The 27722-nt window shown below is 49.4% G+C and overlaps 1 protein-coding gene and 1 non-coding gene across 2 annotated transcripts in view; one reads left to right on the top strand and one right to left on the bottom strand.

Moving 5' to 3' along the window:
• Positions 1-3056: 3056 nt before the first annotated feature.
• Positions 3057-27722, bottom strand: part of ppl (periplakin) — a 97358-nt gene continuing 72692 nt past the window's right edge. Inside the window, exons 19-23 of the mRNA XM_072481729.1 lie at positions 20145-20295; positions 12966-13049; positions 11957-12067; positions 10629-10721; positions 3057-8774 (exon numbers count right to left, since the gene is read on the bottom strand). Coding sequence (XP_072337830.1) covers positions 5412-8774; positions 10629-10721; positions 11957-12067; positions 12966-13049; positions 20145-20295 — 3802 coding nt within the window. The 3' untranslated portion in view covers positions 3057-5411. The remainder of the gene's footprint in view (positions 8775-10628; positions 10722-11956; positions 12068-12965; positions 13050-20144; positions 20296-27722) is intronic.
• Positions 12276-12364, top strand: trnap-cgg (transfer RNA proline (anticodon CGG)). The gene is given in 2 exon segments: positions 12276-12311; positions 12329-12364. It is a non-coding gene; the product is annotated as a tRNA-Pro (tRNA).

Genomic DNA, 27722 nt, shown 5'->3' with positions numbered 1-27722 from the left:
GGAGGGATTTGGGAAGAAGCGCTGCGTAGGAATTAACATGTCCTTGTCATGTGCCAGACATAGTCTTATTCAGTTTAAGGTTGTACACAAAGCACATATGATGCCAGCAAGGTTGGGCTGATTCTCCCCAGAAGTGGTTGATTATTGAGTGCAATGTGTTGGGTCCCCTGCGAATCATGCCCCCATGTTCTGGTCCTGCCCGAAGTTGGTGGGCTTCTGGAGTAGAGTCACGGATGTATTGTCTAAGGCATTGGGTAGTCACGCCTTCCCCATGGGTCGCTATTTTCAGAGTATCTGGAGATGCGGGTGCTCTGGTGGGGGAAGAAGTCGATGTTGTGGCCTTTGCCTCCCTGTAGGGAACGGAGTGGTATTGAATGAGGGTGAGTGGAGCACCAGATCTCTATATGTGGATGACCTCCTGTTGTACACTTCTAATCCCATGGAATCACTTGATAAGATATCGGGGATTCTGAGTGAGTTTGGCTCCTTTTCTGGATACAAGCTCAACACCACAAAGAGGAGGGGGGAGGGGGGAGGGTTCACATAGTGCCCTCCTTGAGCCCGGAGGAGAATTTTGCTAAACTGGCCGTCCTCAGACCCACCGGGTCTTGGGAGAAAGACCTTGCTGAGTTTCTTCATTTGGAGAAAATTAAGTTCGTTATGAGAGGAATGGGTTCTCGATGAGGTGGAAGCTATTCATCGACTTTTTCAAGAAGTACTGGAACATCGATGGTGTGAGGGGGAGATTCGCGGGGTATGGTAGTTATTGGTTATTAAGTGGTAGGAGTGGATTATTTAGGTTAAAAATCCTTTTGAGGGTGTGGTTGATGTATTTGTATATATGGGAGGATTCTGTGTCATATTGCTGTAGTGTTACATGCATTGTTACTGTATTATGGCTTGTTCTTTATTGCTCTTTGTTTCTGCATTTTCTTGATATCCCTTCGATATTATTGTTTAAAAAAGAGGATTGTATTCGCTGGAGTTCAGAAGAATGAGGGGAATCTCATAGAAATCTACAAAATTCTAACAGGACTAGACAGGGTAGATGCAGGAAGGATGTGTCCGATGGTGGGGGGTGTCCAGAACCAGGGGCCACAGTCGGAGGATACGGGGTAGACAATTTCGGACAGAGATGAGGAGAAGTTTCTTCACCCAGAGAGCGGTCGGCCTGTGGAATTCATTACCACAGAAAGCAGTTGAGGCTAAAACATTGTATGTTTCCAAGAAGCAGTTAGATATAGCTCTTGGGGCGCAGGGGATCAAAGGACATGGAGGGAAGGCGGGATCGGGGTATTGAACTTTATGATCAGCCATGATCATGATGAATGGCGGAGCAGCCTCGACGGGCTGAATAGCTCATATTTTCTATGTTTCTAACCTGTTACCACATCCTTAATCATAGGTTCTAGCACTTTCCCTACAAATGATGTTAGGCTAACTGGCCTGTCGCTTCTTGTTTTCTCTCCCCCGCTTTTCTTGTTACCTTATAATCCTTACAGGTGGCACAGTAGCTCAGTGGGTAGCACTGTTGCTTCACAGCGCCAGGATCCCACGTTCAAGTCCCGGCTTGGGTCACTGTCTGTACGGAGTCTGCACGTTCTCCCCGTTTCTGCGTGGGTTTCCTCCGGGTGCTCCGGTTTCCTCCTACAAGTCCCGAAAGACGTGCTGTTAGGTGAATTGGACATTCTGAATTCTCCCTCTGCATGCCTGAACAGGCGCCGGAATGTGGCGACTAGGGGCTTTTCACAGTAACTTCATTGCTGTGTTAATGTAAGCCTACTCGTGACACTAAAGATTATTATTATTAATCCAAGGGGACCATATCTAGAATGTAGGGAATTATAGAAGATCAAAACTGAACACCATCTATCTCTCCCGCCAACTCTGCCTACACGAGTTTTGGAAATCAGATCAAAACAGTTTGTTGGCTTTTAATCCTTTTAATTCCTCCAAAACATTTTCCCCTTGCTAACTATTTCCCTTGCTAACAATTTCTTCAAACTTACTCATTCTCATTTGATGCATTGTTCCTCTCAACTTCCTTTGTGTCTTCCACATGAAGATAGCTACTAAATATTTGTTCAAACGTCTCTGCTAGTTTCTTTTTTCTCTTCCCTGGTTCTAAGGGGCCCACGTTCATGTTTTACATACTTGTAAAGAGTTCCCGCAATTTGTTTTTCATGTTTTCTTCCAGCTTAATCATATTCTGTTTTCTCCTTTACGTTAAAGCTCTTTGGGAGAGTTTGGGGGCAAGTTAGCTGTTTTGTTTCCCTTGGTGTTGCAATTATGGTAACATTTGAGACCCCCTTAAATGGTTGAAAACCACTTTGGTACATCTTTAGATCCATGAAGGTGCGAATTCGATGCGAATTCGGATTGTTTGACCTCTTCAGTGTCTCTGACCTCTTCAGTGTCTCTAAATTGCTCCTAAGTGTTTAGGGATGTGCAGGTTAGGTGGGGTTATGGCGGATGCGTGGACCGATGTAGGGCGCTCTTCCAGACGGTTGGTGCAGACTCGATGGGCCGAATGGCCTCATTCTGCACAGGGATTCTATGATAGCAAAAACCCTGGAGGAACTCCCTACTCTTAACAGCACGGTGGCGTACCTACACCACACACCTTCCAAACCCTATATCACCGGAATCTAGAAGGACAAGAGCAGCAGATACCTCGTAACCTTACCATCTGGAGATTCCCCTCCAAATCACTCACCACCCGGACTTGGAAATATATCGCCGTTCCTTCACTGTCGCTGGGGCAACATCCTGGAACTCCCTCCCTAACAGCACAGTGTGTGTACCTACACCTGAAGGACTGCTGCGGTTCAAGAAGGCAGCTCACCACCACCTTCTGAAGAGCACTCGGACATGGGCAAAAGTGCTGGCACTGCCAGTGATGCTCGCATCCCAAGATTGAATAATAAACTGCTCGCATACGAGGAATAAAAAGCATGACAGACTGTACCGGTGACACGCTGGTTTGTACTTGTTGATTTGCAAATACTCCTCCCATCCTAACATTTCTTTAACAAAAAACTCCATTAAGAGGGGCAGGCAATAGAACAGATTTTTCTTTTATTATTTCTCTAACATAAATAAACAGACCCCATATAATTATTGTATTCCCTGAAAGAAAGGATACCATAAATGCAAGTTACCGAATACATAAACTAAATGTACTGAATATGTGCAATATATATTATTTTCTTAATTTTTTAACTTTTTTTTGAAAAGGTGGTCACCAAAACTTGTTCTCACAAAAGGGGCTACAAAATTTGCTTGACGCATCCATTCACTTTTTGAAGCGGAGTTGCTTCACAATCCCTTGGAAAATTAGGTTTGGGTTTGGACCCTTCCAGTCAACCTCACTGTATTTGGTATATTTGTGTTCCATCCCCATTTCCCCCCCACACAAAAACATCTTTTGATTCCTAAAACAGAATGAATACATTTGCTCAATTCCACCACCCCCCACCATTTGGTTGTTGGGACATGCGCATCGGCCATAATTGTTAAATTGCCTATGGGCAAAAATAGAATTTGGAAGGGAAAGCTGGTGTGGTTTTTTTTGCAATACAACAACTTGAGGGGTTTTCTGGTGTCTGCAATCGTGGGCGGGATTCTCCGACCCCCCCGCCGGGTCGGAGAATCACCGGGAGCTGGCATGAATCCCGCCTCCGCCGGTTGCCGAATTCTCCGGCACTGGATATTTGGCGGGGACGGGAATTGCGCCGCGCCGATCGGCGCCCCCCCCCCCCTCCGCCGACTCCGCGGCCCGCAATGGGCCGAAGTCCCGCTGCTGTCATGCCAGTCCCGCCGGCGAGAATCAAACCACCTCTCATCGGCGGTACAAGGTGGCGCGGGCGGGCTCAGGAGTCCTGGAGGGAGGGGGGGGCGTGGGGCGATCTGGCCCCGGGGGGGTGCCCCCACGGTGGCCTGGCCCGCGATCGGGGCCCACTGATCCGCGGGCGGGCCTGTGCCGTAGGGGCACTCTTTTCCCTCCGCCTCGACCACTGCCTCCGCGATGGCTGAGGCGTAAGAGACACCCCTCTGCACATGGGCGGGGATGACCTGGAGCGGAAACCACTCCGGCGCGGGCCTAGCCCCTCACGGTGAGTGCTGGGCCCCTAAAGGTGCGGAGAAATCCATGTCATGAATCACCTTTTCCTGATTTGCTTTATCTTCCTAAATATGCGTAGCGCAGTAGTTAAAGACCTCAAAATCCTTGGGATGTTAAAGGCTGGAAAACTATATCAACGGAGTGAGGAGTCCGATTTTATGGTGCCACCTGTGTGCAATTAAATTCTGATTTGGCCATTGAAATTCTGCTAGGTAGCACCATGGGTGAATCTCCTGCCTGGTCCCCACAACCATAAATGGGTTCCTTGAAAAAATTCTCCTTTCGTACCTTCAAAGGCTTCAGTAGGGCTCAGGCCCCATGAAGGTCTTCTGAAAGGCTCCAGCACCTTTACCGGACTAAAGTAACTTGTTTTGGAACGGATGGGACAAATAACCCTGTCCGAAGGGTAACAGGCTCCTTTAGAACATACAGTGCAGAAGGAGGCCATTCGGCCCATCGAGTCTGCACCGACCCACTTCAGCCTTCACTTCCACCCTATCCCCGTAACCCAATAACCCCTCCTAACCTTTTTAGACACTAAGGACAATTTAGCATGGCCAATCCACCTAACCTGCACGTCTTTGGACTGTGGGAGGAAACCGGAGCACCCGGAGGAAACCCACGCAGACACGGGGGGAACGTGCAGACTCCGCACAGACAGTGACCCAGCGGGGAATCGAACCTGGGACCCTGGCGCTGTGAAGCCACAGTGCTATCCACTTGCGCTACTGTGCTGCCCTTTGGGAGCTGAAGACTGTTGACACGTCATTTCCCTCAGTTCCATTGCTCCTTGGGGGAACCATAAGGCTGGGTCAGGCCTGGCCAGGGCAGTGAGGCTGATACACAGCTGGCAGGAAGCCCACTCCAGTTACCAAAACAAAATAAACGAGAGTTCGGAAGGGCGGGTAGGGGTTCCACATCACTAAACGTGCTCACTGAACTTGAAGTTTGGGGGGGCAACTTATTGACAAATATTACGAGGTTCAACTATGACATGGCCAATTTAAATTAGCTTCCCTTTACACACGTTAATTGCATTTAACACATCTACGGTGAAAATCAGAAAAAATGGTATTAAGATATAAAAGCATCTAAAAAAAAAAATCTGAAATAGTCATAGCAGTTTACATTAACACCGGCATTAATTTGTGTAGCTGCCCACCCCCCACCCAAATAAATTCAACTTGCTTCGTACAATAGTTCTAACCACAGTATTCTTCTGTTTTTAAGTAGGTCCATAAGTTGATAGTCAATGGAGCTCTTGGTCTTGTGCATGAAGAAAATTGCATTAGAGAGACTTGGAGGAGACAGGTAGCAACAACAGCCCAGTTTTCTGGTCAGCGATGGATATATCCAAAGCTTCCTTGTAGTTAATGGGATGTTTACTAATCGGGTCCACCAGATCTTTAGGGTAGGAGGTCTCGTCTTTGAGCTTTTGGGCCAGCCTGTCATCTATTAGGCCGGATGATTTTGCTCGTGCGAGTGACATTTTATCATGCGTTTCGGGGTCAATCAGGCCTCCTGTCAGGTGCTGTGCCTCCAGGTACCATTCTGCCGCCTCATGGTACAGCCAGCTACGATCCGCAGCCTCGGCAACTGAAAGCAGTTTCCTCGTTGCTGGATCTTCCATACCTTTGTAGGCACTCTCAGCAGTGGATAGCTTCTTTTCAAGCTTTCCGTCGATCAGGCCAAGCTCGGCAGCCTTCCGCACAGCGTACCTGCCCCCATCATTCACGGAGATAATTCCACCAGTTGCAGCTTGGGCTTCGAGAAGCCTCAGGGCAGTGTCGGTGTCAATGAGGTTCCGGTTAGCTGCGTTGGTGACGGACATTTTCTGATCTGTATCCACGTCAAATATGCCTCCAATTGGCTGCTGTTTTAGTTTAGCCGAAGGGAATGAGAGTTCTTGGCTAGAGCTGGTGGAAACGTTTGAAAGACTATTATTTGCTTCATTGAACATTGCTGGAAACGCCGAACGTGTGTCTTCAGACTTTCCCGATACCAGGGCCACAAATTCTTGGATGGGAATTTCCTTATTCACGTACTGTTTAAACTGTCTCTCCGTAATAATCCCTTTCTTTAAAGCATCATCAATGGAAAACTTGTCTCCCGATGTGCGATCATAGAGAACAGATGATGTTCCAGTCGGACCTTTCACGGTTATCTCCTCCCAGTCACATTCCTGATTTTGAAGGTTGATAAACATCTCCTTATCGATAAGGCCAAGTTTGTAGGCCGCTTCTGGAGACATTTCTTTTCCAGTTTCCTGGTCTATCACCACAATGTGACGTTTTAAACTGTTCTCCCTCTTTTCCCGCTTTGATTTCATTGTGGCTAATTGTTTCTCCAACTTTTTGATTTCATCATCCTTGGATGCTGTTGTCTGCCTTAGATCATCCAGCTCCTTCTGGGTGGATGCAAATTGGGACTCCATAAGGCCGGTGTTGCCGGTGGGGGGTGCTGACTTGACCTCTTGGGTTTGTTGGATCGTTGCCTGGATGTCCGATTGCAGAGACCTGCCTTCGTTGACCAGATTTTGGTTCCCCCTCTGCAGCTTGGCGTTCTCCTCTCTCAGTTGGTCCAAGTCCTTCTGCCCCTTTGCGTCCTTGAATTCAGCGTCTGACAGTCTGCCTTTCAGGTCGTTAAGCTCATTCTGCAGGGCGTGCTTCAGTTTCTGCTCTTGCTCCAGGTTATTCCGTAGACGTTCCACTTCCAACTCCGTCTCGGGATCTCTCTCCACTTGAACTTTCTCCGTAACGATACTCTTCTCTTTGACCTTTTTGGTTTCAAGTTCGACCTGTTTCAGTTTCAGGGCCTGGAGGTCATTTTCAAGGCCGCTACGGTTCATTTTCTCGTCTTCCACGTGCAACTTAAGCAGCGAAACCTCTTTTTCTTGCATAGGGTCCTGCTGCAGGACCAACTTTTGCTTCACTGTTACTTTATCTCGGACCTCCTTCTCTTTCTCCTCCATGTCAGTCAGCTTGGTCCTCAATCTCTTGACCTCCAGCTCGGCATTACGCCGAGACTGCCTCTCTGCCTCGAGCTCTTGCAGCTGTTCCTCCAGGTCAGATTTTCGAAGTTGCAACGTATGGATTTGTGCTTTCAGATTTTCCTTCTGCCTCCTCTCCTGCTCAATCTCGCTTGCCAACGAACCACATTCTGCCTTCAAGGCTGGGTCTTGTTCTACCTTCACCACCTCCTGGTGCACCACTTTCTCTATTACCTGCGCCAGATCTTTCTGCTTCAATTGGATGTTATCCTCATGCAATGTTTTTTCCCTCTCCTGCTCCAATTGTTTTTTCTGCTCCTCCAATAGCTTGACTTTCAGGAATGCCACTTCCTCTTTGGTCTTTGGATTTTCACGGTACTGAAGGACCTCATTAATAACTTCTTTTGTTTGAACTGGAGGTTTACTATTCTTCAACATGTCTATCTCTTTTTGGAGTTGACGTATTTCTACCTCAGCCCTTTCGACTTGCCGCGATTTGTCCACCACCTCGTCCCTTAGTCTCTCCAATTCCTGCTCGGTTTCAGGATCCGGTTTGTATTTAATGATTTCTTTTATGTTGTCTTTTATCTCTACTTTTGGGCCTTTATCCTTTAGATGCGTAATTTCGTCGTGGATACTCTTCAGCTGCTGTTCGGCATCTTTGTACCTTCTCTGCTGCTCAATCAGATCATTCCTCAGGTTAGCCACCTGATGTTCGGCCTTTGGGTCAGGCCGGACAATCTCTCGCACCTTCTCTTGAACAACAGGTTTCGCTTTTTCTTCCTCCAGAACCTTGATCCTTTTCACCAGGTCGGTGATCTCTCGATCGTGGGCACGCTTTTTGGCCATCTCGTCCTCGTGCTGGCGTCGGAGATTGTTCACCTCCTTCTCCAGGTTCGCGTCCTTCTCCACCTTCACCACCTCCTTCACCGTCACTTTCTCCTCCTCCTTGGCCTTCTCCCTTTCCAGCCGGATCAACTTGGCCTGAAGCACGCTCAGCTCCTCCTCCTTGTGCTGCCGCAGGAGGCTTTCGTGATGCTTATTGTCCTGCAGGTGTTTGAACTCTGCCTCGAGCTGCGGGTCGTTTTTCACTTTGAACACCTCTTTCTCGGTGATCTTCTCGTGCTCCTTACTCTTCTCTTCGGTCAAAATGCGGAGGCGTTTCTGGAGCAGCAGAATGTCACTCTGCTTTGCCGCCTTCTGTCTTTTGATCTCCTCCAGCTCCTCCTTGAGCCTCAGTATCTCATTTTCCTGATCCTTGTCCTGCTCAATTCGCAGGACCTCCTTGACCACGTACTGCTTGGCCGGCTCCTTCCTCCCTTGCTCCAGGGAGTGTAGCTTACGGCGCAAGATCTCTAACTCATTCCCCAAGGACTTGCTTTGCAGCTGTTCATCCGCTAGTGCCTCCTGAACCCGGTGCATCTCCTCGTCTAGCTGAGGGTCAGCGATCTTTTTGACAACCTCTTTCCTGACCAGTGACCCTTTGAGCTTTTGACCTTCCAGGGCTGAAATCTCTTGCTGCATTTTCTTAATTTCGTTCTCTACCTCTTGCCTGTGTTGCATCTCATCTTTCAACAGCTTGTCCTGCCTGAAGGAATCATTGGGTCCTGCGGCATAGTTTCTTGATTGGACCTGTTGCTGGATTTGTCCCACTTCTGGTTGCTACAATGAAAAAGAAAAGGTCAGCTGTGATTTGTGTTTGAAAATCAAGAAGTAATTTTTTTTTTTTTTAAGTTTGATCTACTGAACAATTGCAACACAATTGGTCCCTGAAAACCGCTTGCAAGTCAGAACTTCGTAAGTCTGAACTGATTTTCGCATAGGGACAACGTTATAAATGGGGGATTGGTCCCTGGACCTTATTTGCACTGAAAAGTAATATTCCTGATTGTGGGCAGCACGGTAGCATTGTGGATAGCACAATTGCTTCACAGCTCCAGGGTCCCAGGTTCGATTCCGGCTTGGGTCACTGTCTGTGCGGAGTCTGCACATCCTCCCCGTGTGTGCGTGGGTTTCCTCCGGGTGCTCCGGTTTCCTCCCACAGTCCAAAGATGTGCAGGTTAGGTGGATTGGCCATGATAAATTGCCCCTAGTGTCCAAAATTGCCCTTAGTGTTGGGTGGGGTTACTGGGTTATGGGGATAGGGTGGAGGTGTTGAACTTGGGTAGGGTGCTCTTTCCAAGAGCCGGTGCAGACTCGATGGGCCGAATGGCCTCCTGCTGCACTGTAAATTCTATGAATTCCCTTTCTGTCAACTTGTGGCTGTGAAATAAGGAACAGAAATATAGAATCACCCCTTATTTGACGTTTTGTAGTTTAAGTGGGAAGGCGATGGCGATTCCATTTGGTGGGAAGGCCATGGCGTAGTGGTATTGTCACTGGGCTGGTAGTCCAGGAACCCAGGGTAATTCCCTGGGGTCCTGGGTTTGAATCCCAACACGGCAGAGGGTGAAATTTGAATTTAAAAAATAAATAAATCTGGGATTAAAAATCTAATGATGGCCATGAAACCGTTGCCAATTGTCGTTAAAACCCATCTGGTTCACTAATGTCCTTCAGGGAAGGAAATCTGCCATCCTTACCCGGTCTGGCCGACATGTGACTCCAGACCCACAGCGATGTGGTTGACTCTCAACTGCCCCCCACTGGAATGGCCCAGTTCAAGGGCAATTAGGGATGGGTAATAAACGCTGGCCCAGCTAGCAATGCCCACATCCAAAGAACGAATATTTAAAAAAAGAAGTTTACAATGAGTGCCAAGTCCAACTCAAACTTCTTGTAAAACAGGCATTCGAATTAACAGTTTCCACTGAGTCAGTTAGTTTTGGTCCTGTTAAAGTTTGAGACATCTTCAATATCTGAGAAGCAATTTTCCTTTCCTGATGTTGTGAAAGGCAGAAAATAAAAGAAGGTAACAGTTGGTAAAGACCAACTGTTCGCTGGCGTGGTATTGTAAAGCCAAAAAAGGGTGTAAACGTATAAATGTCCCAAGTACAGTGGTTAGCACTGTTGCATCACAGCGCCAGGGACCCAGGTTCAATTCCCAGCTTGGATCTCTGTCCGTGCGGAGTCTGCATGTTCTCCCAGCGTCTGCGTGGGTTTCCTCCGGGGGCTCCGGTTTCCTCCCACAAGTCCCGAAAGACGTGCTTGTTAGGTGAATTGGACATTCTGAATTCTCCCTCCGTGTACCCAAACAGGCGCCGGAATGTGGCGACGAGGGGATTTTCACAGTAACTTCATTGCAGTGTAAATGTGAGCCTACTTGTGACAATAATAAAGATTATTATAACGTGTCGTTCATCGTAACTCAAACACTGTAAAGCCGGGGACTGCCTGTATTCCAATGGTGCCTTTCATTGAATATTCAACACTGGTGCCTTTTTAATGGGTGATGATTCTGGAGGACATTTCTGGCAAAATCTTGGTTAATCTTCAGCAACCAATGTAGGAAGCTGTGTATTTTTGCACCACCCATTTTAATTAATTACCTTTTCTCTGTATTATAAGAGCTGTTACCTGTTTCAACAAGCTTTGTGCAAACTCTAAATTCTGCATCCTCTGATCATTCGCAGCTTTCACTGCTGTGAATTTGGTGGCTAAGGCGGTGTCCTGTGGATTAACAACACAATATGTCCTTAGTGGTTGGGTATATAAAGATTCACCTTGTTTGTTATAATAAGCAGCCTGCTGATATAATGCAGGCTGTGCTGTAGAAGAAAACTGGTGCTAACTTATAAAATATCATATAAGAATGAAAATCAGAGCTACAGGAGTCCATTCAGCCTTCCAAGCCTGCTCCGTCATTCAACATTTAAATTCAATTCTCCTCACACTAGATAACTCTATTAGACCTCGGAATTACTTGCTGCACCTAGGCATACAAACCTTTTGTGATTCATGCCCTATGGCACCCAGATCCCTCCGCACCTTCAGGGGTTAGGCCCACCCCGGAGTGGTTGGCCCCCCCGCCGGCCGGCGGGATAGGGGCCTGGCACCACGCCAACCAGCGCCGAAGGGCCTCAGCCGGCGCGAGTCGGCACATGCGCGGGAGCATCAGCAGCTGCTGACATCATCCCCGCGCATGCGCACATGGAGTCACTTCCGCACCGGGAATGGCGGATGACCACAGCCTCCGGTGCGGGATGAATAGAGCGCCCCCACGGCACAGGCCCGCACGCGGATCGGTGGACCCCGACCGCGGGCCAGGCCACCGTGGGGGCACCCCCCGGGGCCAGATCCACCCACGACCCCCCAAGAACCCCGGAGCCCGCCCACGTCGCCAGGTCCCGCCGGTAAGGGACCAACTCCAATTTACGCCAGCGGGACTGGCTACAGGCGGGCGGTACTTCGGCCCATCGCGGGCCGGAGAATTCGGGCAGCCCCGGGGCACATTGAGTCGCGCCGGACCCCGCCATTCTCCGAGGCGGGCAGCGCGACTCACGCCCCGCCAGTTTTTTTTGGGGGGCAGGAGAATTGGGAGGACGGCGGGGGCGGGATTCATGCCGACCCCCGGCGATTCTCCCACCCGGCGGAGGGTTGGAGAATCCCACCCCTTATCTGCCTTTTACAAATCCATGCTGACTCTCCTTAATTAAACTATTACCGCAACACTATTTTCTATTGATACTTTTCATTTCATGTAAATTCTTCTAGGCACTAAACACAGCAAGATGCCCAAGCACTGACAAACTGAAAATAGTTTTGAGTTGCCATGCCCAAGAATAAACCACCTTTCTCATTTCTATCTATTATTTCTTAAAACCACCAATCTAAGCAATTCAACCAATGAAGTTGGCAGCATGACGCATATTTTTGTGACACGGTCAATACCCCAAAATAATTACCTCATCTTTAATCTTGTCAGCCGGTGATGTGAATTTTGGTTTTTTGGAAGTCATTTGTGAATTGTCCGGGTTGACTAGCGATTTAAACATCTCGGCCTCAAGTTCGTAATCCTGCAATCGCAGACGGGGAGAGAGATTTTAAATGAAGGGTCTGCCAACGATATTCCTTCCTGCATTTGTCGATTGCAAAGAGTTCAATAACCCGCCCAGAAAATTTTAAAACCAGACATTAAATGTCCACGACCTGGAAATTCGGGAATTCCCATGATTGGATCACTCTTGACGGAAGTGTCATGCAACTGGGACCTCCGGAGCGAGTGGCTCGTTGGTCCAGGGGTATGATTCTCGCTTCGGGTTTCCATGCATATAAAATGCGAGAGGTCCCGGGTTCAAATCCCGGACGAGCCCCGCAAAGCACATTTTGGCAGCACGGTGGCGCAGTCCCACCCGAGGCCCTGCAGCCTCGCGGCGGCGCAGTCCCAGGTTCGATCCCGGCTCTGGGTCACTGTCCGTGTGGAGTTTGCGCATTCTCCCCGTGTTTGTGTGGGTTTCGCCTCCACAACCCAAAGATGTTCAGGGTAGGTGGATTGGTCACGCTAAATTTCCCCTTAATTGGAAAAAAATTAATTGGGTACTCTAAATTTTTTTTTTTTTTTTTAAATAACATCTGGGACCTCCGGTTCTGAAAGACCCTGCCCGCCATACTGGCGTTGAAACAAGTTAAAGCCCCAAAGTAAGCCATCGCGTGGACAGATTTCTAGACCGATAATTTCCTCCTCCTCCTGCTTCTATGGCTTATGTTCTGGAAACATCGAACAGAAACTCTGGATTGAATCCATCCTCCCACCCACTTCCTCGGCCATGTTCCGACACTTGTCCAATTTCGAATTTGGGAAGAAGCGACCCGCCTTGTGCGAAAACTACAGACGATGAAAAGTAACAAACATTCCAATACCATAGAACCAACATTTGAAGCCATCAAACACCAGCTTTCGATTTACTTTCTTACCTTCGCTGCCTCTTCATATTGCTTGGCATTATTGGATACTTTCGCAAGTTCAGGTTCCTTCTTGGTAATATCTGTTAGGACACGCTGTTTCAAAGCAGAGAATAAAATTAAGGTTAACACTGTGAGTAATGCGACACATCAACTATTAATGAGTGCCTTTGTTAATAAGACTTAATGGGCGCAAGCATTTGCTTTTAAGATAAACGGTGTGTGTGGAAGCGAAAACCCCTCAAATCAGGGTCGCTAATCCTCCATCCCCCCCCACCCCTCGTGCCAATCCATTCAACACTTGCTGATTAAATTTGTCAAAGCTCTCACGAGGATCTGAAACATACAGTCGATTGCAGTCGATTTCGGCGGGAGAACAGCTGGTGAGTCAGTTTCAGCGGGAGCATTGCGGAAGGAGGTTGCTGGGAGGTAAGTCAACCTTTAAAAGCACTTGTCTTTGCAGGGGCAGGCCAGTCGATTTCGGCGGGAGAACAGCTGGTGAGTCAGTTTCAGCGGGAGCATTGCGGAAGGAGGTTGCTGGGAGGTAAGTCAACCTTTAAAAGCACTTGTCTCTGCAGGGGCAGGCCAGTCGATTTCGGCGTGAGAACAGCTGGTGAGTCAGTTTCAGCGGGAGCATTGCGGAATTCTCAGCAGGAGCTGAGAATTTTTCTTTTTTTTTAAAAATTAGTTTTTTAGGCGGGAACAGGAAGTCGACCCGCGGACGTCTGGGAAGACCCTCACCAATAAATTCTGGTGGAGAGGAAACCCGAGACACTACACGTGTAGTGTCTCCCACCCGCCCTCCTCCTCTAACCTAATAATAAGACCCATTGGTCTGAGGTAAGTACCATATTTTATTATATTATTATTATTTTTTATAAAAAATTTAATTTAGTTGTTAGCCAGATCTTGGTAGAAAGTTAGAGGAATGGCAGGGAAGGGAGTGCAATGTTCCTCCTGCAGGATGTTTGAGGTGAGGGATGCAGTTAGTGTCCCTGCTGATTTTACCTGCAGGAAGTGCTGCCATCTCCAGCTCCTCCAAGACCGAGTTAGGGAACTGGAGCTGGAGTTGGAAGAACTTCGGATCATTCGGGAGGCAGAAGGGGTCATAGATAGCAGCTTCAGGGAATTAGTTACACCAAAGATTGGAGATAGGTGGGTAACTGTAAGAGGGACTGGGAAAAAGCAGTCAGTGCAGGGATCCCCTGCGGTCGTTCCCGAGAAACAAGTATACCGCTTTGGATACTTGTGGGGGGGGGGGACTTACCAGGGGTAAGCCATGGGGTACGGGCCTCTGGCACGGAGTCTGTCCCTGTTGCTCAGAAGGGAAGGGGGGAGAGGAGCAGAGCATTAGTAATTGGGGACTCTATAGTCAGGGGCACAGATAGGAGATTTTGTGGGAGCGTGAGAGACTCACGTTTGGTATGTTGCCTCCCAGGTGCATGGGTACGTGATGTCTCAGATCGTGTTTTCCGGGTCCTTAGGGGGGAGGGGGAGCAGCCCCAAGTCGTGGTCCACATTGGCACTAACGACATAGGTAGGAAAGGGGACAAGGATGTCAGGCAGGCTTTCAGGGAGCTAGGATGGAAGCTCAGAACTAGAACAAACAGAGTTGTTATCTCTGGGTTGTTGCCCGTGCCACGTGATAGTGAGATGAGGAATAGGGAGAGAGAGCATTTAAACACGTGGCTACAGGGATGGTGCAGGCGGGAGGGATTCAGATTTTTGGATAACTGGGGCTCTTTCTGGGGAAGGTGGGACCTCTACAGACAGGATGGTCTACATCTGAACCTGAGGGGCACAAATATCCTGGGGGGGGAGATTTGTTAGTGCTCTTTGGGGGGTTTAAACTAATGCAGCAGGGGCATGGGAACCTGGATTGTAGTTTTAGGGTAAGGGAGAATGAGCGTATAGAGGTCAGGAGCACAGATTTGACGTCGCAGGAGGGGGCCAGTGTTCAGGTAGGTGGTTTGAAGTGTGTCTACTTCAATGCCAGGAGTATACGAAACAAGGTAGGGGAACTGGCAGCATGGGTTGGTACCTGGGACTTCGATGTTGTGGCCATTTCGGAGACATGGATAGAGCAGGGACAGGAATGGATGTTGCAGGTTCCGGGGTTTAGGTGTTTTAGTAAGCTCAGAGAAGGAGGCAAAAGAGGGGGAGGTGTGGCGCTGCTAGTCAAGAGCAGTATTACGGTGGCGGAGAGGATGCTAGATGGGGACTCTTCTTCCGAGGTAGTATGGGCTGAAGTTAGAAACAGGAAAGGAGAGGTCACCCTGTTGGGAGTTTTTTACAGGCCTCCTAATAGTTCGAGGGATGTAGAGGAAAGGATGGCAAAGATGATTCTGGATATGAGCGAAAGTAACAGGGTAGTTATTATGGGAGACTTTAACTTTCCAAATATTGACTGGAAAAGATATAGTTCGAGTACAATAGATGGGTCGTTTTTTGTACAGTGTGTGCAGGAGGGTTTCCTGAAACAATATGTTGACAAGCCAACAAGAGGCGAGGCCACGTTGGATTTGGTTTTGGGTAATGAACCAGGCCAGGTGTTGGATTTGGAGGTAGGAGAGCACTTTGCGGACAGTGACCACAATTCGGTGACGTTTACGTTAATGATGGAAAGGGATAAGTATACACCGCAGGGCAAGAGTTATAGCTGGGAGAAGGGCAATTATGATGCCATTAGACGTGACTTGGGGGGGATAAGGTGGAGAAGTAGGCTGCAAGTGTTGGGCACACTGGATAAGTGGGGCTTGTTCAAGGATCAGCTACTGCGTGTTCTTGATAAGTATGTACCGGTCAGACAGGGAGGAAGGCGTCGAGCGAGGGAACCGTGGTTTACCAAGGAAGTGGAATCTCTTGTTAAGAGGAAGAAGGAGGCCTATGTGAAGATGAAGTGTGAAGTTTCGGTTGGGGCGATGGATAGTTACAAGGTAGCGAGGAAGGATCTAAAGAGAGAGCTAAGACGAGCAAGGAGGGGACATGAGAAGTATTTGGCAGGAAGGATCAAGGAAAACCCAAAAGCTTTCTATAGGTATGTCAGGAATAAGCGAATGACTAGGGAAAGAGTAGGACCAGTCAAGGACAGGGATGGGAAATTGTGTGTGGAGTCTGAAGAGATAGGCAAGATACTAAATGAATATTTTTCGTCAGTATTCACTCAGGAAAAAGATAATGTTGTGGAGGAAAATGCTGAGCCCCAGGCTAATAGAATAGATGGCATTGAGGTACGTAGGGAAGAGGTGTTGGCAATTCTGGACAGGCTGAAAATAGATAAGTCCCCGGGACCTGATGGGATTTATCCTAGGATTCTCTGGGAGGCCAGGGAAGAGATTGCTGGACCTTTGGCTTTGATTTTTATGTCATCATTGGCTACAGGAATAGTGCCAGAGGACTGGAGGACAGCAAATGTGGTCCCTTTGTTCAAAAAGGGGAGCAGAGACAACCCCGGCAACTATAGACCGGTGAGCCTCACGTCTGTAGTGGGTAAAGTCTTGGAGGGGATTATAAGAGACAAGATTTATAATCATCTAGATAGGAATAATATGATCAGGGATAGTCAGCATGGCTTTGTGAAGGGTAGGTCATGCCTCACAAACCTTATTGAGTTCTTTGAGAAGGTGACTGAACAGGTAGACGAGGGTAGAGCAGTTGATGTGGTGTATATGGATTTCAGCAAAGCGTTTGATAAGGTTCCCCACGGTAGGCTATTGCAAAAAATACGGAGGCTGGGGATTGAGGGTGATTTGGAGATGTGGATCAGAAATTGGCTAGCTGAAAGAAGACAGAGGGTGGTGGTTGATGGGAAATGTTCAGAATGGAGTACAGTCACAAGTGGAGTACCACAAGGATCTGTTCTGGGGCCGTTGCTGTTTGTCATTTTTATCAATGACCTAGAGGAAGGCGCAGAAGGGTGGGTGAGTAAATTTGCAGACGATACTAAAGTCGGTGGTGTTGTCGATAGTGTGGAAGGATGTAGCAGGTTACAGAGGGATATAGATTAGCTGCAGAGCTGGGCTGAGAGGTGGCAAATGGAGTTTAATGTAGAGAAGTGTGAGGTGATTCACTTTGGAAGGAATAACAGGAATGCGGAATATTTGGCTAATGGTAAAGTTCTTGAAAGTGTGGATGAGCAGAGGGATCTAGGTGTCCATGTACATAGATCCCTGAAAGTTGCCACCCAGGTTGATAGGGTTGTGAAGAAGGCCTATGGAGTGTTGGCCTTTATTGGTAGAGGGATTGAGTTCCGGAGTCGGGAGGTCATGTTGCAGCTGTACAGAACTCTGGTACGGCCGCATTTGGAGTATTGCGTACAGTTCTGGTCACCGCATTATAGGAAGGACGTGGAGGCTTTGGAGCGGGTGCAGAGGAGATTTACCAGGATGTTGCCTGGTATGGAGGGAAAATCTTATGAGGAAAGGCTGATGGACTTGAGGTTGTTTTCGTTGGAGAGAAGAAGGTTAAGAGGAGACTTAATAGAGGCATACAAAATGATCAGGGGGTTGGATAGGGTGGACAGTGAGAGCCTTCTCCCACGGATGGATATGGCTGGCACGAGGGGACATAACTTTAAACTGAGGGGTAATAGATATAGGACAGAGGTCAGAGGTAGGTTCTTTACGCAAAGAGTAGTGAGGCCGTGGAATGCCCTACCTGCTACAGTAGTGAACTCGCCAACATTGAGGGCATTTAAAAGTTTATTGGATAAACATATGGATGATAATGGCATAGTGTAGGTTAGATGGCTTTTGTTTCGGTGCAACATCGTGGGCCGAAGGGCCTGTACTGCGCTGTATTGTTCTATGTTCTATGTTCTATGTTCTATACATTTAATGATGAGTGATCCAGTTAGGCAGCACGGGATGTGGACATCTGGAAGAGTAAGGTGGCTAGTTTGCTGTAATCTCTCCAAGGTTTAGGGTTGGAATTCTTCGGCTGTTCATTGGCAGCGGGATTCAAGGTCCCTTCGGGAGGACATCCCCGCCCCACCCCTCCACCCCCCGGGTTTCCCAGCGGCATGGGGTGTTTTCAATGGGAAATCCCATTGACAAGCAGCGGGATTAGAGAACCCCACCGCCAGCGGACGACCCGGCCAATTCTCCGTCCTCACCAGCAGCGGCAGCAGGACGGACTCGCGACAAATAATCCCGGCCCTTAGTGTTGACATTGGCTGGAAGGTGTTACTCAGAGGACTGTTATGAGAAATGGGGTTCATATAACCACATTCGTCACCTACTTGTGGTGAACCACTGTATTACATTGTACGTACTGTTCTTACTTATTGTCCTTACTGTTTGTGTTTGTCCCTGCTGGCACCGCCCTTCGGGCTCAAGTATAAAGGTGGCTAACCTCCAGCCCTGCCCTCATTCTGGGACCGGCTGCCAGCAGGTGTCTTTTAGCTGATTAAAGCCACAGTTTACTCTTCCGACTCTCGTCTGTCGTCACTGATGGTACATCACTACTGTAATTGGGTTGCAACACACTTGTTGACTCCATGTTGTCACTAGCGCTGTGGGGAGACCCATGCAGACACGGGAGAATGTGCAAACTCCACACGCACAGTGACCCTGGACCCGGATGGAGCCCGGGTCCTTAGCACCGTGAGGCAGCAGTGCTAACCACTGCGCCACCATGCCGCCCAACATTCATATTACTATCAGTGGAATATAATTTCACCCCTCTGTCAGGCAAATTCAATGCAATCTGATACGACAATTTATAAAAATGCATTTAACGATGAAGCAATTCAGTAACTTTGTTAACAGATGTGCTCAAGTCTGAATGATGGTAGGGGCAGCACGGTGGCGCAGTGGTTAGCACTGTTGCCTCAAGGTGCCGACGTCCCAGGTTCGTCTGGGTCATGTCCGGGTGGAGTTTGCACATTCTCCCCGTGTCTGCGTGGGTTTCGCCCCCACAACCCAAAGATGTGCAGGCGAGGTGGATTGGCCTTAATTGGAAAAAATTAATTCGGTACTCTAAATTTATTTTTTTTAAGTCTGAATTTTGGCAGGGACTGTCCAGGAAGAGATTTCAATATCAGTGTGATCTTTTCACACACATACACACACTGACTAGTGTGGTTTATACAATTGTTTGTGGTATAGTTTATAGTATAGCATGGTTCTGGATTGTAAAAGTCTAAATATATAGTTGCGTAATTTTTTTTAATAACACCAAAATCAATCTGAGTCAATGATTTGTCTTTCAGGAGAATAAGACATTCCAAAAACTTAAATGCCCCAGATTTTAAACTTTAGGCGAGTGCAGAGTGTAGCTACTGTGGCAGGCAAGCAAGCTGGGCCTGAGGGTGCCTGGGGAGATTTTAACTCCCAGGCCTCATTTTAATGTTGGGCGTCAAACAGCGACCTGAAAGCCCTTGGGAATCGCTATCCAGCCAAGAGGGCAGGAACGGGGTTTTGGACAGCAGGAGGGGTCTGCTGAGGACTGGGGCAACAAATCCCTTCACGGTAGAGGGAAGGCCGAAGGAGGGCAGGCTGAAAGGAAGCCATTACCTACCTTCTTGGGCCTCTTCTCGCTTCACCAAGCACGTCCATGACTGAGCACGACACGCACAAGTTAAAATCATATCAAGGGGCTAGTCGTGCCAAGGGACTCCAGTGATCACACAAAGCACCTCCCAGTCTGTGATAGGTGCCTTTCCCGAATCCAAAAGTGCACGATTAAAAAGCATTGGGCAACTGGGTTTGTGTCGAGTTCCTGTTCAACCTGCCTGCCCCCTTCCCGTCCAGTAGGTAGGGCCATAATTGAACTTTAAGCCCCTCTGTAAAAATGGTGGTACAGCCTTCAGGGTTCCCTCCGTCTATTGATGAAGCACATATTTGAAATACCGATATTGGGCGGGATGCTGTCGCTCCCCCGGCCGCGTGTTTCTCGGTGGCGTGCCGTTCGCGTGGTGGTGGGTTCTATCTTCTCGCCGCTTGTCAATGGGATTTCCCATTGAAACCACCCCCACACCACCGGGAAAGCCGCTAGCGGGGGTGCGCTGCCAAGGGGCAAATTGAATTCCGACCATTGTACCCGGTGGCACCAAGCCCATTTGTTTCTCTTCCAATTGAAATAGAAACGGAAGTGAATAAAGATCCGGAAATATTTTCACTTTTCCAAGATTGATATTAGTTGAATATTAATCATGTATGTGCGCAGTTACACACTAATTATGCTCTGTACCATTTGACTCTTCAGTTTGTTATCAATCGATTTGGCACTGTCTGTTTCCCGCGGTTCGTTGTTGGGCACGTTGGAGAGCCAGCTGTCCAAAGCATCACTACCGCTCCGGAAATCGGCATAGGCACCCTTCGCCTTTTGTAACTTTTCAGACCTGTTTAAACACAAGAACAGGAAGAGTTCGCACACTCTTGATTATTATAATAACTTCTTCCAAATTTACTCATTGATGACATAATGAGAAAATGTGATTAAAATAAAGTTTTAAAACGAGATCTGTCACTCACTCCACACAACAGGACCGGGTGAAATTGGAGTTAGGGTAGGTTATTCGGCCCCTCTCGCCTGCTCCACCATTCAATAAGATCATGGCTGATCTAATCGTGGCCTCATCTCCACTTCCCCCCCCCCCCCCACCCCCCTACCCACCACACCCCCCACCCCGCCACTCCCCTACCACCCCCACCACCACACCTCCGCCCCACCACACCCCTACCGCCATCACCCATACACAAGCCTCCGGACCCCCACCACCACAGACCCACCCTGCCTCACCCCTACCACCACCACCACACCCCCACCCCACCACACTCCTACCACCATCACCCATACACACACCTCCAGACCCCCACCACCACCCCTACCACCATCACCCATACACACACCTCCGGGCCCCAACCACCGCACCTCCGGACCCCAACCACCGCACCCCCACCCCGCTACTCCCCTACCATCACCCATACACACACCTCCGGACCCCAACCACCGCACCCCCACCCCGCTACTCCCCTACCATCACCCATACACACACCTCCGGACCCCCACCACCACACCCCCACCCCACCACACTCCTACCATCATCACCCATACACACACCTCCGGACCCCAACCACCGCACCCCCACCCCGCTACTCCCCTACCATCACCCATACACACACCTCCGGACCCCAACCACCGCACCCCCACCCCGCTACTCCCCTACCATCACCCATACACACACCTCCGGACCCCCACCACCACACCCCCACCCCGCCACTCCCCTACCACCATCACCCATACTCACACCTCCGGACCACCACCACACCCCCACCCTGCCTCACTCCTACCACCATCACCCATACACACGCCTCCGCACCCCAACCACCACAGCCCCACCCTGCCACACCCCTACCACCATCACCCATACACACGCCTCCGCACCCCCACCACCGCACCACCACCCAGCCAAGATGAAGTTCAGGCATTAAGTTTACATTTGAAATAAATTTAGACAGCAGTCGAAGTGCTACAGAAATACTGTGGCCTTCAGACTAACGGCCCTGCATGCAACTTTTCTAAGGATCCAAAATGGAGGGGGTGGGCGGCACGGTGGCGCAGTGGTTAGCACTGCTGCCTCACGGCACCAAGGACCCGGGTTCGAATCCCGGCCCTGGGTCACTGTCCGTGTGGAGTTTGCACATTCTCCCCGTGTCTGCGTGGGTCTCACCCCCTCAACCCAAAGATGTGCAGGCTAGGTGGATTGGCCACGCTTAATTGCTACTTAAATGGAAAAAAAAAAGAATTGGGTACACTAAATTAATTTTAACAAATGGAGAGGGAGAGGAGACAACAAAATAACAATGGTATCGGTCCTTAGCCGTGAATCGACAGGAGAGAAATGGGATAAAAATGTTCCCCAGTGTCCAATCAATCCTATTAAAATATACGGAAGTATAGGAATACTTCCAGATTTGCTGATACATGTTTAAACACACACATTGCCATTAGCAGTTTGTTGACCGCTGGGTATGGACTGCTTCCAATGGGCAGGAGTATTAAGGGGCATATCATCTAGGCTGACATTCCAGTGCCATACTGAGGGAGTGCTGCTCTGTCACAGGTGCTGTCTTTTGATGAAACACTGGGCCAACAGTGCACCCACCGTCTGCTCTCTCAGGTGGACATAATGGATTTGAAGAAGACCAGGGAAGTTCTCCCCAGTGGCCAATACTTATCCCTCAAGAAAAGGATTATCTGGCCATTATCACATGGCTGTTTGTGGGATCTTACTTTGGGTGAACTTGCTGCTGAATCTCCCAGAGTGATTACACTTATAGTTTGCTGGCAGTAAAGGTCCTTGCAGAGGCTTGGGGTGGGGGGGGGGTCATGATTGGTGCGATATCTCTTCCTTCTTTAAGCCCCTTATCAGTTGCTAGCTAGTTTGATTATTCAGATTAAAAAAAAAAAAAAGAGTTCAGGGGCAAACTGGAAACCAACCGGATGTCCAGTTGCTTGTTGAGGTTGTCATAGCGCTGGTTGAGCTTCTTGACATCAGCGGTCTGTCGCTCGACATCCGGGCAGTGCTCCTGAAAGTTGTCGGTCAAGGCCTTGCAGCTCCTCTTCACGGTGCTCAAATTCTGCTCGGCCTCCTGCAGAATTGGCTTCTTGGATTTGAGCTCCGAGCGCATGGTCTGGTAGAAAAGTAAAACGCTGGATTACACCAAACAACCAAAACACAACTTCCTACCTGTGCCAACACTCCTATTCCGCAATCCGATCTGAACGTGAAGCGTCGACACAATTGTGGAGCATTGAGACAATGTGGAGCGGAAACCGGCCAGTCGCAGCGCAATTAGTCTTGATCAACCTTCGACGGGAAATTTAATTTTTGATGTGCGCGGACAATGAAGAGATTGAAAGCTGGAAGCCTGATAAACGGGATGGGAGGGTGAAAATGAAAATAAAATGTGAGGCTGTGAGAAGGGCGGTAAAGAGAAGAAAAATGCAAATCAAGGGAATCAAAATGATTTGTATCAATGCCCAGGGTGCCAATCTCCTCCTTTGGACCCAACAGCACATTGGTGCCCATTGACTTCCATTGGGTCGGTCCATGGTTATTCTTGGCAAAGTATTGCCGTGGTTTGCTGTTGCCTTCTGCATTACGGCTGACCAGAAAGCTCTCCCTCTCTCACCACCTAAGATCAGGGGTAATGGAAGGATTTACAAGCTGATAATCAAGCTAAAGTAGAAACAGAAAGTGCCGGATAAACCCAGCAGGTCAGGCAGCATCTGCGGAGAGGGAGACAAACGTTTCGAGCCGTCCTGACCCTTTCTGTTCGGATTTCCAGCGGCCAATTTTGCTTTTATTTAACCCGTTTGGCCGTGTTATGAATGTACCATCTGTTGCCATCAAGTCCTGAAGTGGGTCTTGAACCCAGAGCTTCTGGCCCAGACATAGGGGCGCTGTGTGGCACTGCCACCCTGCTAAATGGGAATGGCTTCGAACAACTCAAAACTGGGCATCCGTGAGGCGCCGCGGGCCATCAGCAGAATAGTATTCAGTCACAATCTGCAACCTCATGAGCCCGGCGTATCCCCCACTCTAACTTTACCACCAAGCCAAAGGATCACCCCTGGTCCAAAGAAGAGTGTTGGACAGCACCTGAAAATGAGGTGTCAACCTGGTGAAGCTGCAACACAGGACTACTTGTGTGCCAAACAGCAAAAAGCAGCAAGTGATAGACAGAGCTAAGCGATTCCACAACCAACGGATCAGATCTAAGCTCTGCAGTCCTGCCATGAATGGTGGTGGACAATTCAACAACTTACAGGAAGGAGCCGCCACAAATATCCCCATCCTCAAGGATGGAGGAGCCCAGCACATCTGTGCAAAAGACAAGGCATTTACATCAATCGTCAACCAGTGCCGAGTGAATGATCCTATCTCAATCTCCTCCGGAGGTCCCCAGCATTTCATTTCATTTTCATCACAGACGTCAGTCTTTAGCCAATATGACTCACTCCACATAATATCAAGAAACAGCTGAAAGCACTGGACATTGCAAAGGCTATGGGTGCTTGACAATATCCGGCAATAGTACTGAAGACTTGTGCTCCAGAACTTGCACCAACCTTGGCCATGCGGTTCCAGTACGGCTACAACACTGGTATCCGACCCAGCAAAGTGGAAAACTGCACACGTGTCCGCACACAAGAAACAGGACAAATCCAACATGACCAATTACCGCCTACTCTCCATCATCAGCAAAGTGATGGAAGGAGTCATCAACAGTGCTATCAAGATAGTGGCAGCTATGGACACGGAGAAGGCCTTTGACCGAGTAGAGTGGGTGTACTCTGGGAGGTGCTGCGTAGGTTTGGGTTTGGGGTAGGGTTTATCAATTGGGTTAAGCTCCTTTACAGAGCCCCGATGGCGAGTGTAGTGATGAACCGGCGGAGGTCGGAGTACTTTCGACTGTACCGAGGGACGAGGCAGGGGTGCCCCTGTCCCCCCTGTTGTTCGCATTGGCGATCGAACCATTGGCCATGTCATTGAGGGAGTCTAATAAATGGAGGAGGGTGGTCCGAGGGGGAGAAGAGCATCGGTGTTGCTATATGCGGATGACCTGTTGCTGTACGTGGCAGATCCAATGGAGGGGATGGTGGAGGTCATGCAGACTCTAAGGGACTTTGGGGAGTTTTGGGGCTATAAGCTCAATGTAGGGAAGAGTGAGATCTTTGTATTACAGGCGGGAGACCAAGAAAGAGGGACAGGGGGACCTACCGCTGAGGAGGGCAGAGGGGAGCTTTCGGTATCTGGGGATCCAGATAGCCAGGAGTTGGGGGACTCCACATAAACTGAATCTGACGAGGTTGGTGGAGCAAATGGAGGAGGATTTCAAAAGATGGGACATGTTACCGCTCCTCGCTGTCGGGTAGAGTGCAGTCTGTCAAAATGGTGGTCCTTCCGAGGTTTCTGTTTGTGTTTCAGTGCCTTCCCATCGTGATCACTAAGGCCTTTTTTAAGAGAGTAGGCAGGAGTATTATGGGGTTTGTGTGGGCAAATAAGACCCCGAGAGTAAGGAGAGGGGTTCCTGGAACGCAGTAGGGACCGAGGAGGGTTGGCGCTGCCAAACCTGGGGAGCTAATACTGGGCAGCAAATGTGGCGATGATCCGCAAGTGGGTTATGGAGGGAGAGGGGGCAGCATGGAAGAGGATGGAGATGGCGTCCTGTAAAGGAACGAGCCTGGGGGCGTTGGTGACGGCACCGCTGCTGCTCTCGCCGACAAAGTATACCACGAGCCTGGTGGTGGCGGCAACGCTAAGGATCTGGGGCCAGTGGAGACGGCACCGGGGTGCAATGGGGATCATCGGTGTGGTCCCCGATCGGGGTAACCACCGGTTTGTCCCGGGGAAGATGGACGGGGGGTTCCAGAGCTGGCATCGGGCAGGGATTGGAAGAATGGGGGACCTGTTCATCGACGGGACGTTTGCGAGCCTCGGGGCACTGGAGGAGAAGTTCGAGTTACCCCCGGGAAATGCCTTTAGATATATGCAGGTGAGAGCTTTTGTGAGGCGGCAGGTGAGGGAATTCCCGTTGCTCCCGGCACAAGAAGTTCAAGATAGGGTGATCTCGGGTGTATGGGTCAGGGAGGGCAAGGTGTCGGAAATGTCACCAGGAGTTTAAAGAAGAGGGGGAAGGGCTGGTAGAAGAGTTGAAGGGTAAATGGGAGGAGGAGCTGGGGGAGGAGATCGAGGAAGGTCTGTGGGCTGATGCCCTAGGTAGGGTTAATTCCTCCTCCTCCTCATGTGCCAGGCTCAGCCTGATACAATTTAAGGTGGTCCACAGAGCGCACTTGACGGGGGGCGAGGTTGAGTAGGTTCTTTGGGGTAGAGGACAGATGTGGAAGGTGCTCAGGGAGCCCGGCGAACCATGTCCATATGTTTTGGTTATGCATGGCACAGGTGGTGAAAGTCCGGGTCAAGCCAAGCTGGGGGCTAGCAATATTTGGAGTAGTGGACGAACCGGGAGTGCAGGAGGCGAAAGAGGCCGGCATTCTGGCCTTTGCGTCCCTAGTAGCCCGGCGAAGGATCTTGCTAATGTGGAAGGAGGCGAAGCCCCCCCAGCCTGGAGGCCTGGATAAATGATATGGCTGGGTTCATAAAGTTGGAGAGGATTAAGTTCGCCTTGAGAGGGTCTGCGCAGGGGTTCCTAGACTATCTCACGGAGCGTTAGAGGAAGGTCAGGTCAGCAGCAGCAGCAACCTTTGGGGGGGGGGCACACACACGTCCGGGGGGGGGGGGTGGGGGGGGGGGGGGGGGGGGGGACGTCCTGGGAGGGGGGATGGGGGGGGGGGGGGGGAAGGTGGAAGGGGGGGACTACCTGGGAGGGTGGGGGATGAGCAAGAGATAACATGAAGGGTTGTGGAAAACTGGCACGTACGGGTGAGGGCCAGTGTACAAAGCTGTGTAAATATATCATTTTGCCATGTATATATCTTGCTCTGCGCGATTTCTCGGTTTTTTTTTGTTACGGGGGGGGGGGGGGGGTTATTGTTTGTAAGGGAGAAAAATTGTGTTAAAAAACTTTAATAAATATATATATATTTTTTAAAAACAGTGCTATCAAGCGGCACTTACTCAGCAATAACCTGCTGAAAGACGTTTCACTTTGGTTCAGCCAGGGTCACTCAGCTCCTGACCTCATTACAGCCTTGGCTCAACATGGACAAAAGAGCTGAACACCAGAGGTGAGGTGAGAGTGACTGCCCCTTGACATCAAGGCGGCATTTGACCAAGTGGCATCAAGGAGCTAAACTGGGGTCAATAGGAATCAGGGGAAAACCTCTCCACTGTTGGAGTCATACCTGGCACAAATAAAGATGGTGTGGCGATTGGAAGTCAATCATCTCAGTTCTAGGACATTACTGCAGGAGTTCCTCAGGGTAGTGTCCTAGGCCCAACCATCTTCAGCTGCCTCATCATAAGGTCAGAAGTGGGGATGTTTGCGGATGACTGCACAATGTTCAGCACCATTCGCGACTCCTCAGATAATGAAGCAGTCCGTGCCCAAATGCAGCAAGACCTGGACCATATCCAGCTTGGCCTGACAAATGGCAAGTTGCATTTGCGCCGCACAAGTGTCAGGCAATAACAAACTCCTACAAGAGAGGATCTAACCTAGAAAGATAAGAGCAACAGATACCTGGGAACCCCACCACCTGGAGGTTCCCTCCAAGTCACCTACCCCCTCGACTTGGAAATGTATCGCCGTTCCTTCACTGTTGCTTGGGTAAAATCCTTGAACTCTCTCCCTGACAGCACTATGGTTGTACTTACACTCCAAGGACTGCAGCGGTTCTAGAAGGCAACTTCATCACCACCTTCTGAAGGGCAACTAGGCATGGGCAATAAATGCTGGCCCAGCCAGTGATGCCCACATCCCATAAATGAATTTTAATGAACGTTACCCACTGCGCCACAATCCTCCCATCCAGAGTGTAGGGAATACAATGGAAACTAAAATTGGAAAATAGAGAACTAGCTCAGGATTGACAAATGCACTATTCATCTGATAACATTCTGAGGAAGGATGGGAGAGTTGGAGGGAGAACAATCATCGGAGGCATTAAATAGAGGCACCAAAACACAAGGATGTAAATTGAGTGGGTGGCAAAACGAATGCTCGGGATTGGATTGCAGTTTAATGAGGAATGGCAATAAGGGATTGCTCACACGGCAGGTGACAAAAGGCAGATGAGAAAAGGCTATTTTCTGGGTTTAACCACTTTTGCAGAGCAGCCCACCTGGGACACATTGTG

This window comes from Scyliorhinus torazame, chromosome 17 (assembly GCF_047496885.1).
Source record: "Scyliorhinus torazame isolate Kashiwa2021f chromosome 17, sScyTor2.1, whole genome shotgun sequence".
Classification (NCBI taxonomy): Eukaryota; Metazoa; Chordata; class Chondrichthyes; order Carcharhiniformes; family Scyliorhinidae; genus Scyliorhinus; species Scyliorhinus torazame.
This window is presented reverse-complemented; position numbering and strand designations above follow the sequence as displayed.